General features: G+C 39.8%; 2 protein-coding genes across 3 annotated transcripts in view; one reads left to right on the top strand and one right to left on the bottom strand.

Moving 5' to 3' along the window:
• Positions 1–8,074, bottom strand: part of ncbp2 (nuclear cap binding protein subunit 2) — an 11,569-nt gene extending 3,495 nt beyond the window's left edge. The window contains exons 1-2 of one of the 2 annotated variants that reach the window (XM_020534398.2): positions 7,877–8,074; positions 4,951–5,132 (exon numbers count right to left, since the gene is read on the bottom strand). In XM_020534398.2, coding sequence (XP_020389987.1) covers positions 4,951–5,132; positions 7,877–7,951 — 257 coding nt within the window. In that variant the 5' untranslated portion in view covers positions 7,952–8,074. Of the gene's footprint in view, positions 1–4,950; positions 5,133–7,711 lie in introns of both variants that reach the window. The other variant, XM_048604819.1, reaches the window with a different exon arrangement.
• Positions 8,068–9,291, top strand: si:ch211-162e15.3 (protein NCBP2AS2). The gene has a single exon (XM_020534370.2). The coding sequence runs from the start codon at positions 8,506–8,508 to the stop codon at positions 8,812–8,814; it is 309 nt and encodes a 102-aa protein (XP_020389959.1). The 5' UTR covers positions 8,068–8,505; the 3' UTR covers positions 8,815–9,291.
• Positions 9,292–12,975: the final 3,684 nt, after the last annotated feature.

The following is a 12,975-nucleotide window of genomic DNA, read 5'->3' as shown; positions in this document are numbered from 1 at the left end:
CTACTTACCAGCCTCATCCCCGCCTCCTTGACCTGTCCGTCTTCCCTCGACTGACCAATCCCCACCTACACTCACCTTTACTGGCTCCATCCCCGCCTCCTTGACCTGTCCGTCTTCTCTCCACCTATCTGCTCCTTTATCCATCTTCCATCCACCTCCCCCTCTCTATCTATTTCAGAATCCCCTTCCCCTCTCCCATTTCTGAAGAAGGGTCCAGACCCGAAACATCAGCTTTCCTGCTCCTCTGATGCTGTTTGGCCTGCTGTGTTCATCCAGCTCTACACCTTGTTATCTCTATGTCGAAAGGATGTTTCCTCTTGTGAGAATATAGAACTCAAGGTCACCGTTTCAATATTAAGGGCTTGCCCATTTGAACAGATTAGCAGATTTGTTTTGTTCCCTCACAGAGGCACGAGTCTTTGGAGGTTTTCTCCAAAAAGATTACAAGCACAGTCCTTCAAAGTTTTTAAGGCCAAGGAAGATAGATTATTGATAAGCTACAGAGCAAGGTTATCAGGGGTAGGCAGAAACTATGTGAAAGGCACAAAGGGCACAACACTCTTGAACTGCATTCAACGGAATGTTTTTAAATAGCATGCAGCATACTCCATAAGGTGCAAGTCTTAGGAAATGAAGCAGGCAAGTGGTTGAAATAGCAGCGGGTGACCACTTATGATCTCTATCTCCAAAGAGAGATTTTGCATCATCATGGTAAGGGACAAACAAAGAACAGAGGTGAATAAGTTTTAATTGGAAGAAGGCAAATTTTACAAAACTGAGATGATCTAACAAAAGTGGACTAGATATGTCTACCTGGAGGTAAGCCTGTGCAAATCAATAGGAGGTATTCCAAAGTAAGATTGTGGGCATGGTGAAAGAACAGAAGAAACACAAGAAAAAGGAGCAAGGATACATTGTTCAGCCCCTCTGCCATTCAATAAGATTATGGCTGATCTGACAGAGGCCTCAACTCCTCTTCGTGCCAGCTCCTTATAGCCCTCAACTCCCCAAATTTACAAAAACAAACACTATCTACCACTTCTGTGAAAAACTTTTAGTGATCGACTTTACACAACCTCCACAAAAAAAATTGTGATTCTGCCAAATCTAGAGTCTCCTGGTTATCCAGAAGCATGCAAGATAAAGCAGAAAGAGACAGCTTTGACAATCTCAAAGGAAGTTCAATTTTAGGAGGCTTAGAGGAGCTCTGAATATATAGCGGTGAGGTGAAAAACAAAGTTAGGAAAGCAATGAGAATATGAAAAAAATATTGGCTGGTAAAATTAAGGAAAATCCAAAGATGTGGTAGCAGTAAATTAAGAGTAAGAGGATGACCAAAAAAAGGTTAGGGCCCACCAAAGAAAGGTTAGGGCCTACTAAAGGCATAAATGGTAACTTGTGTGTGGATATAGATGTAGGCAGGATTCTAAATGAGTACTTGGTCTTTATTCACAAAGGACAGGAATGATCAGACATTCTAATTAAACAGAACCGGTAAGTGTTAGGAAAAAATAAGCATAATGTGAAGGTAAGTACTAGAGGGACTGACTTCCTTGAAGATGGACAGATTACCGGAACCAGATGAATTGCATCCGAGGCTATTAAATTAACCCAGGAAGCAAAAAGTGGGTGCTGAACTTTGTCTTTTCCCCCAGTACTCATTAATTAGGCAAAGTATCAAAGGTTTGAAGGTTTGTGAACATTATACAATTATTCAGAAAAGGTGTGAGAGACAGGCCAAATAATTATAAGCCAGTCAGTCTGACTTCAGTGGGAGGCAAATTTCTAGAATCAATACTGACAGACTTACTTAGAAAGGCACAGAATATTCAAGGATAATCAGCACGGTTTAGTTAAGGGAAGATCGTTTCTTACAACCCAATTTAAATTTCTGAGGAAATAACAAGGAGAATTGATGAGGGTAGTGCAGTGGATATTGCCTACATGGATTTTAGTAATAGATATAAGATCCCACATGGCAGACAGGTCAAAAAGAATTAAAGTCCATGGGATACAGCGGAATGCAGAGAGCTGGATCAAAATTGGCTCTGTGACAGGAAACAATGGATAGTTTTGTGAATTGAAAGATTTTCAGTGGTTTTCCGTAGAGCTCAGATTAAGGTCACATGCTATCTGTGGCATTTATTAATGATGTATACTTAAAATGTAGGAGGCATGATTAGGAAATCTGACAACACAAAAATAAAACACCCAGGTAGTTGACAGCGAAAAGTAATGGCTGCCAACTGCAGGATGATATCAATGGTTTTGTTGAATAATTGGAAAAACGGAAACTGAAATTCAACCTGGAGGAAGTGCAAGTTTATGAGAGGACATTGAAGTATGCAAGGCTATGGACCTGGTTCTCAAAGCTGGGACTAAAAAAGACGGCTAGTTTACTCAACCAGCGCGACACAATGGATGAACAGTCTGTTTCAGTGCTGTATCATTTCTTTGGTTCTACTGGGCTTGTTTGATTCATACATAGTCAAATTGTGAAGGATTATAGAGCATAGTCACCCTGACTGTACCTGGTTGGAGTTCAAGCACAGTTCAGGGTAACAGTGAAAAATAACACCATTTGCCTGCTGAATCACTAAGAATTGGGGAGGTTATCGAACAGAGAAACCCAAGGGTTTAGCTTACAGAGTTCCTTGAAAGTGGCATCACAGGTAGACATAGTGGTGAAGAAGGCATTTGCCTTTATTGGTCACAGCATTGAGTATAGGAGTTGGGAGGTCATGTTGCAGCTGCACAGATGTTGGAAGGCCACTTTTGGAATACTGTGTGCAGTTCTGGTCGTCCTGCTCTAGGAAGGATAGTATTAAATTGGAAAGGGTGCAGAAAAGATTTACAAAGGAAGTTACCAGGTCTGGAGGGTTTGAATTATAAAGGAGAGGCTGGATAGGCTGGGATTTTTCTCCTTGGAGTGTAGGAGTTTAAGGGGTGACTTTATAGAAGTTTATAAGATCATGAGTGGCATAGATAGGATGAATAGCAAAGGTGTTTTCCCTTGGGTAGGGGAGTTCAAAACTGTAGGGCATAATTTTAAAAGTGAAGATGGGAAAGAATTAAAAGGGACATGGGGGCAACTTTTTCTACACAGAGGGTGGTTCATATGTGCAATGAACTGCCAAAGGAAGTGGTAGATGCAAAATAGAAAAAGGTTTAGAGAGACATGGGCCAAATGCAGGCAAATGGGACTAGTTTAGTTTGGGAAACCGGGTCGACATGGATGACTTGGATCGAAGGGTCTGTTTCCGTGCTGTGTGACTCTATAACTAGTCATACCAAACCACCCAATTAAATTTTATTATGGTGCTTTTTAACATTTGCAGATTTTTTAATAGTAAAGGTATCGAGGGTAATGGGATAGATGCAGGAACAGAGTTGAGGATTATCAGATCAGCCATGACCTTACTGAATGAGGGGCTGAGTGGCCTACCCTTCCTGACTTGTAATAGACATGGGAACATTGGTGGATGTAGTTTTTATGTATTTATAGAAAATATTTATAAAATTCCACCTGAAAGAATATTATCTGGAAGTAAACTTGTGGAATTGAAGAGAAGTTATCGACGAGTTTAAGAGATTCAGCAATTGAGGACAGTGTAGGGATAATAAGTAGGCACTGAAATTAGATTAAAGCGATTAGTGCTATCTCAGAAGGATCTGTGCTGGAGTATCAACTATTCATGAGTACAAAATAACCAAAATTTGTTTACATTATCGATATTGGATTAATGGGCAGTAAATACAAGAGCATAAAATAGAGACATAGGTAAACTGAATCAGCAAAGCTGTGGCTGACTGATTCCAACAGTGCAAGATCACCCATTTTGGGCAAAACAAAACATTGATGCATGTATATATGTGTTTAAAAACTGGGAACAGTAAATGTTTGAACGAATTTTGGAATCCACGTGCACGAACAAAAGAAAAATCACTAGGTGTAATCAGCACATACAATGAAACATAATCACAAAGGATTGTAGAATGTTTGTCTTTGGAATCGGAAGACAGATCATAAAGAGACAGAAATGTTGCTACTGGCTATACCATATCTGGACTAATGTCACAACTCTGGGCATTATAGCTTTAAAGGTTATATTGGTTTTGCAAGAAATGCTGTGCAGAGTTACCAGAGTGTTAACAGGACTCCAAGAATCAGGTTCTGAGGAGCAGTTACATAAACTAAGCTTACATTTGCTGAAATAGGTTAAAGGATGATTTCATTAAGCTCTTTAGGATTTGAAAATAAGTGATCAGGTGGATAACAGAAACATTTTCTAGTGCTACAGCAGTTGAGGACAAGGTAGCATTCTGTAAAATCAGAGCCAAATCATCCAGGAAAGTTGGAAAAATTTCTCCATACTAAAGATGAAGAATGGACTGCCCTAATAAAAACAATAGATGTGAACTAAAGTAATATTTTTAAAATCAGATGAACAGATGCTTGTTAGACAAGGGAATTAAGGAATATATATAGTCAAGGTGGATGAATAGAATTAGGATAAAAAGAAAATCAGCCATGATCCTATTCGTGGCAAAGACCTATGGGGGCTTCCTTAAATCATTTTCCTTCTTGGTAGAAGCAACACACTCCATGGCATTAGTTACCTATATTGTCTTGGCTTGTATTTATTGCTCAATTAACACTACAAAAATTGATTCTTATCGCTATCATATTTACTACATTACTGTAAGAGAGGGAATACACTTCAAAAGTATTTAATTTCCTGTAAAGCACTTTGGGATGTCTTGTGGTCATGAAAAACACTACAGAAGTGCAAGTCTCTCCTTTGTTTTAAAAGGCTAAAAACATTTAATACCTGTACTCTATGACATATGTTCAAATAAACCATTGGTTATTTAAAAAATCTCAATCTTTGCATGAGAGTATAAAAACTGGATTTAAAACAATAACAAGACTTAACACATAAAAGATACTCCACAAAACAGAATCCACACGAAGTTTTCTTGATTTTATCCAATCCCATGATGATTCTCTTAACATCACCACTTTTTGAGAAGAGTTCATAGATCTGTTCCTCAGTTGTATAAAACGACAAATTCCCAACATAGAGAGTGCAGCTATATCGCAGCAATTTGTCCTGCTCATATCGGCTTCCCTTAAGAATCAAGATTTGAATTTAAAGTCAGGGCAATAAAAATACACTCTGCACTATGGCGCTTCTCTATAATCTAATGATATTAAGGGAGAAATTCAACATTGCACCTCATTTTTTGGACAAATGCATTTCTGATCATAAACTGCCTGGCCTAAAGTAAACCAACTGCCAGTCTTGAATCTGGTGCCTTCTAGGTGGCAAGGTGCTCGCATGAAACATACGTAGGCACCACCTTTGTCAAATTGGATGCTAAATCATGGTGCTTTGAGGAAAGCATACATTTCCCATAAGAATCAGCATATGTTGAATTCTTCCTCTATTATCTACTAATTCTGACATTAAGTTCCCAAGTGTGGAGGAAAGAAAATAAGACGTTCAGGCTTATTACATTCAGGCCTAATAATACAGTCACTTTCCAGAGTTGATTAGCCACGTATTCAAGCTCCTATCTAGGATTTGAGTATATAATAAAATCTGACACTTCAGTCAGTACTGAGGGAGCACTGCATTGTCAGAAGTACCAACTTTCAGGTGAGATGTTAAACTGAGATACTCATGTGTTGAGATGAACATTAAAAGACCCAATGTCATTACTTGAAAAAGGAACAGTGCAGCTATTTCTCAATTAATGCCTTTAGAAATAGATTATTCTATTGCTTTTTATGGCATGTTACTATGCAAGTTTCACAAGTACACTACAAAATGAATTAAATGGCCATGAATTAGTTTGGTATATCAAATTAGAAATAGTTAATTCAGTCCCTAAGGCTTTTTCACCACGTTACCGAATTATTGCTGATCCATTCCTCAACTCAATCCACCTATTTCTGATCCATTTTCCCAGGTACAGAATCAGAGTAAAAATGTGTGGTATTCATAGACTTTCAGCCAAAGAGTTCCACATTTCCACTATCATTTTTGAAAAGCACTCGTTGGTTTGAGACCCGATTGGCCTAACTCTAAATTTAAGATATTGTTCTGAACTTCTCCAAATGAATGGAACTTCCCATTAACTTTTCAAATTCCTCCACCAGTTCATAGAATTATTACGGTGCTGAAGGACATTATTCAGCCCATTATGTCTGTACTGGCTCCTGAATAAACACCATGATTTAGTGCCATTTTCCTGTCCTCTAACCCTGTACATGAGGCAATTATTTAAATAGAAATAATGTCTTCATGAATGTTCAATTAAACCTGCATCTCCACGCAGTGCACTGCAGACCTGAATCACACCTCACCTCCTAGATTCCTTCTTATTTCTTTCCTTCTGTGTCAACCTCCGAGGTCCATTTGTGGCAATGACTTCCAAAATCTAAAATCAATGCCTGTGTACACCAATTGGTGTGTGTGGATTCTCCATGTGGCTGAATAGCTTAGAGGTAACCTTGTTAACATCATATACACTACTTCTGAAAATTACTTTAAATTTTTGCCCTGTTGCTCTTGATCTGTTTACAAGTGGGAACAGTTTCTCCTTGTCTATTCTGTTCAGACCTCTCATGATTTTGAAAGCTTCAATCAAATCTCATCTCTCCCTCCTCCTCTCTAAGGAAACCAGTCTCAACTTTTCCAATCTATTTCCATACCTGAAATGTTTCATCCCTGGAAACATTCTTGTAAACCTCTGTGTTCTGTCTAATGCCTTCATATCCTTCCTAAAGTGTGGCATGTGGAACTATACACAATAGCCCAACCAATCTAATTCATCCCACATGCAGACTTAGTATAACTTAAAACCTAGGATACTGTTAGCTTTTTTAACCATGATCTCCATTTGCCCTGTCAGATTTCTCTGCTCCTACACACATTACAGTAGTACCTTCTATTTTATATTGTTTCTCCACATCACATCAAAATGAACAGAACTGAATATCTATCACTTATTCACCCTCCACTTGTCAACGATCTTTTGAAGTTTTACATTGTCCTTAGTTTACAATGCCTCCAAGTTTAAACACCTGACTTATATCATCTCTCAACTTCAGAATTAAAAAGGAACACAAGTCAGTTTTATACCAGTCCCTAAAACAACCCTTTTAATCAGAATATCATCCTAATGAATTTGCACTGTTCCGCCACCAAGGCTTTCCTGTGTTGCTGTGCCCATCAATTGAACACAGTGCTTGATCCAGCAAAGGCACTGCACAAACAGAAATACACCTTCTACCTTTTCCAGCTCTCCTTGACAGGAAGACCAACATTCCATTAGCTATCTTTCCCCCCCACCCCACGCATCAGTTTTTAACAGCATACATGCACATCCAAATACCCTTACTCACCAGTTTCTACTTCCTTGTTTTAAAATAGTCCTGCTCATCTTTCTCAGCCCCAAAATGAGTGACCCCACATTTTCATCTCAAACTGAACTCCATAACCAGTTTTACCCACTCACGTCATATATCTTTTCCATCTTGATCTATTTCCTCTCAATCTTCAAAAACTTACTGTGCCTCATAAGTATCAAATACAAACTATTACTTTATAGAAGTCAATTTGAGGATGTAAAAGTCATTGATAGAAATCAACATTTTTCAGGAAACTGAACTGATAGGAGGCTAGACACAAGAGGAGCAGACCTCAAAAGATCGAAACAATAAAAACACAGGGAGAATCCAGGGCATCGTCCAAACTTGTTCCTGGTATCAGCACTTCGCTTTCTGTCTGGCTGTGACTATAGAGGAACCGCTTGGTTAACGGTCGTTTTATCACTGGTTATAACAGGCCTGGAAGAGACGCATTACCCGAAAGTGCTGATCCCGGTACTGGCTCAGCTCCACATGAGAATCGCTATTGAGGGCATTTAGCACAACAGACATGACGCCAAAAAGGTTGACGGAGGCAGAGAGGGAGGAAAAAACAGACAACAGCAACCGACACGCTCTGCAGGAAGCAGCACGTGACTAGAAACTCCCGTCTTGTCCGTCCACTTGAAACCGTCCGTGCTGCCGCCGCCTCCGGGCTGATCGTTCCTGAAATTATACCGGCTGATCCTGGAACCGAAACGTTAACTCTGTTTTTTCCTTCACAGGTGCTGCCAGACCTGCTAAGCTTTTCCAGCAACATCTGTTTTTGTTGGCGAGATTTACGGCCTGATTTAAAATCAAAGAAGGTGTAATGCCTCGTGTTTACGTTCCTTTACGCAGTTTCTGCAAAGACAAAATATGAGTGAAATGCAGAATATTACTTTTTCTTATATAAAAAACAAATGATCTTTCCTGCCCGCCGGACTGTAAAAGTGACGGAGCAGTGCAGCCGATCGCCGAGGTGATCGAGTCGTTTCCATGGCGATCGGATAATGGGGTCGATGGCCGAGCAGCGCGGAGGTCAGAAAGGAGGTGAGCGGGAGCGAGTAGGAGGCTGAGTGGCCGCCATGGTACTGCGAAGGCTGCTGCAGTCGGCGTTGAACAACGCGCGGCTGATCGAGAAACTGTCGGAGTCTATGCCGATGCGGCGGGCGGCCCAGATCACTGTCTATGTGATCGCACGGCTCCAGCTGAGAGGCAAGAGTGTGGTCGAGCGCCTGAGTCAATCCAACGCCCTCCGGCAGCTCCTGGAGAAGGGAGACATGCCCCGCAACCTCGAGGAGCTCAACAAGAAAGTCGCCGAGTTAAAAGACGCCATCGCGAAGGAGCTGAAGGAAAGCATAAAGGACTCTTTGAAGAAGAAAGATAAAAAATAAATTTTAAAAAAAACTGGAATCTCCATGGAGTTGATTCTCCTCACACCCCGGCATCTGCAGTAGTGACTGGAGCAAAGAGGAAGACTTTGGAAATTTATCCTATTTTAAAAGCACTGCAGTAAAATATCTGTCCTGGGGATACTGCAGCTGACATTTGGGTAAATTCCCTTTCAGTATTCATCGTGGTTGGATTCAGATGTATCGACACACTGACTTTGAAATTCTTTTGAGATTTTACGAATATTTATTGTCATCGGCACAAGATCAGAATCGTGACGCTCGGTGATTAGATTGCCAGCTTAATTATATTTCATCTGACAATTTTCCGATGTTGACCACTATTTTGCTGTAACTGTTTGAATTTCACAGTATTTAAGGTGAATCTCATTGATGACAATGTAAACTAATACTGTGCACACAATTCATCAGAAAAGTCCTGTGATAGTTCAAAGAATTAAAGAAAACATTGTTAATTGATATTTGCGTTATTGCTTGGACAAATCATTATTTTTTAATTTATAAAATGGAAATTTTGCATGGCGCTATTTATGTTTAAATATATTTTACAGTAAAGGCAATGTAGTTAACGGGAAAATAACCTCAAAGTACGCGTGTTCATGATAATGCATTGATTTAGGACATTATAGGCCTTTTTAAAACCTGAGTCCCTAGTGAGAGCGTTATTGAGAAATTAAGAACACAATCTAGAGCTTTTATTTGTTTTAACAACCTGCATTCATGTAGTACCTTAAATGTTCCACTTTGCCCCTTCAGTGCTCAGGCATAATTTGAGACTGAATCATGTGAATAAATTTTAGAAGTAATGAATCAAAAGTTTTGTCAGATTTTTAAGAGTGGAATTTAAAGTGTGCAATATGAGGTTAGAGTGGGAATTTCAGAGCTTAGACCCTTCCAAACCTGCTGAATTTTTCCAGTACTTTGATTTTATTTCAGATTTCGAGCATGCACAACAATGGTGTCTTGAGATTGTTTCCAGGTCAATTGGTTTGTCTTTTTAAATAGTCATGTATGGGAAGTGGGCGTCACTGGCTGGGCCAGCATTTACCTCCCATCCTGAGTTGTCCTTGAAAAGGTGGTAATGAGTTGCTTTCTTGAATTACTAATGGAGGTAAGGTCATTGATGAAAATGGTTGGGCCCATGACACTACCCAGAGGAATTACTGCAAAGATGTTCTGGAACATCTTCCTCCTTGGTAGGTATTACTCCAAGAAGTGAAGAGTTTTCCCTTTGATTCCTATTGACTCTTGTTTTGCTAGCACTGCTTGATATCACTATCGGTCAAATGCGGTCTTGATGTCAAGGGACTCTCACCTTGTGGGTTCACTGTTAAGAGAAATAATCTAAGTTAGAAAGACTGGTGGGGAAATAATTGCAGTGACACTACAGGGAGTAGATGTTTGGAGGTCCCTGATGTTGAATGAATGTTGTTGATGGAAGCCCCACTGCGCATCCAAGATTTGAATGAGGTGACTTTCTGTAATTCTTTTCTGCTCCTAAATTCCTTTCACTAGCTTCATAATTGTGATCTGTTGACAAACAATCCTAAAGTAGTCATTGGTTGCCCACTTAAGGGCCTTAACTGGGGTGAGGGCAGTAGGTGCACCTGAATTCTGGCTACAGGTACACCTTTTTTCTACCTAGATTGTTGTTAACAATGTGGACAATGTTTACTCTCTGGGTGTTTAGCACAGGTTCAGTGATATTTTTAACCCTGACATGACAGAAACAACTCACCATCTTGGATTCATGTCTGTGGCTGCAGAATCCCCTCTCTGCTCCCTTGACTATTGAATCTTCTATCACCGTTGTTCTTCCAGCGTTCCTCATGCCTTCTGTGCAATTGAGTCAGCCATGGTACCATTAACCTGACTGGCTACACTCCGCAGATGAACCATCACTTACATCAGTATTCAAAACTGAGTATTCATTGGATAACAAGGTGCACTCGGGGGACTCCTGCACAATCTGCCTGTTTCTACTTGACTGGCTGATGGTCATCCATTCCCTATTTCCCTGCTTATGCATAAGCTCTGAGCTGACTTCGTCTATAATAGGCTATCCATGAAGCTCTGAAATTCATATGTGCTGCAATGATACCAACCGCTGCTCAAGCTCTGAAATCTAGAGTTTGAGCTGTTGCAGCTAATGATATTTGCTGTATGTATGGTTATCCACAACAGGATTATGTTAACAGGATGTGAGGTTCAAGGGTCTGAGGTGGCCTGCGATTCTTTTATTAGAGTATAAACCTTGGATATCTAAATAAAAGACTCCACCAACTAACTTGAGTGTGGGGAAGTCAACTGAAATATTTTACTTATCCAAAATTTGTCTGAAAAAAACTGAAATTTCTACTTTCCCAGCCCAATAGACCAATTCACAAATGTTTGTAAATAGGAGAACACAGCTGCAACACTCTCAGCCTGTCTGTAAGATCACTATTTGATTCTTGTTTTCTCACTTTTTCAAACTTAAGCATGCCCAGGTCTGTTGCTGGTGTTAAATCTCTTAGTAGGTCATGGCTGACCAGCTTTATTTTTAAGTTGTGACCCATGGAATACTAGGACAAACCCTAAATGATGGCAGGACAAGTTGATAAGGTGGTTAGAAAATTGATTTCTTGGGTGTATAAATAGAGGAAAAGAAAATAAAAGAGATTATTCTAGAACTTTATAAATCAGTAGGTGGACCTCATCGAGACTATCGTGAGGCATTCTGGACAATTCACTTCAGAAAGATGTAAAGGGACTGAAAGTGTACAGGAGATATTTATTAGAATGTATCAGGGATGAGGGACTTCAGTTATGAGTGGGTTATAACAATATGGACTACTGTTGTAACAAATGTTAAGAGGTTACCTATTAGAGGTTTTAAGATGAGAGATTTTGAGAAAAGGTGAAAAAATTCCAAAATCTTTAGGAAGGTAATTTTTTTTGGGAGTTGAGATCTAAAATACTGTACTTGAAATGGCAGCTGTTTCCATTGAATAATTTTGAAAGGGCACTGGAATATTTGAGGATGATGAACTTACAGGGCTTTGGAAAAATGGTGGGATAATGTGGAACAATGCACCACTGCTCTTTCGAAGAGCCTGTACTAGGACAATGGGCCAAATGGCTTCCCTCTCTGCTGTAAGTTTCTAAAATTATTATATTAGTTACAATCTGGTGTCACCCTTCGTAGCCCCTGCACAATACTTGGGAAGGATATTATGTTAGCAGTATTGATAAGTATCTGCTTATCCAGATGGCTCATCAAATCAAGTATTGTTTAGCCAGTATAGCTTAGTTACCGTCATCCTTATGATTTAATCGAAGTTACCAACTGACCCACGTCATACCACAAGTTAATGTATCAATGTTCCAAAACCTGTGACACAAGTTATATAAGATTATGTAACAATGAAAAGACATTGGATCTACAAAATGAACACAATGTAAAGTGAAGCATCACCTGATTGGTTTAAACTATTTTTGCACTTTATTGCATACATATTAACATATGAGACTGAGATGTAAGAAACATGTTAAGATAAGTGGTTTAAAAAAAACTTTACTACTGGGTGTCTTATTATTAAATGTTATATTTCTACTAAATGCTTTGCAAGAACATTCACATTTTAAACTTCTTAATGAGAATATGACATGAATTAATTAAGTATAGAAAACTATACTGGTTTTGAACTCACATTTTCATAGAAATTCGTAGAATCCGTACAGTGTAGGCACAGGCCCTTTGGCCTAACAAGTCCACATCGACCCTCAGAGCATCTCATCCAGACCCAGACCCGGCCCCCTATAACCCACCTAATCTACACATCCCTGAGCACTATAGGCAATTTAGCATGGTCAATCCACCTACAGTGCACATCTTTGGACTGTGAGAGGAAACCAGAGCACCTGGAGAAAATTCACACAGACACAGGAAGAACGTGCAAACTCCACACTGACAGTTGCCCAAGAACCCAGGTCCCTGGCGCTGTGAGGCAGCAGTGCTAACCACTGTGCCATCATGCTGCCCCATTAAAGCAGAGGCTGCCACACCAGCTTCCAGGCAGAACACAAAGCATGCCACGCGTGGCTAGAATCCAACACGTGGTCAGTATGGGGATTGAACTGATGACCTTGGCATATCAGCAA

The sequence above is a fragment of the Rhincodon typus genome, chromosome 13 (genome assembly GCF_021869965.1).
Source record: "Rhincodon typus isolate 14 chromosome 13, sRhiTyp1.1, whole genome shotgun sequence".
Lineage (NCBI taxonomy): Eukaryota > Metazoa > Chordata > Chondrichthyes > Orectolobiformes > Rhincodontidae > Rhincodon > Rhincodon typus.
Note: the sequence above shows the minus strand (reverse complement) of the source record. Positions and strands in the feature narration are given on the sequence as shown.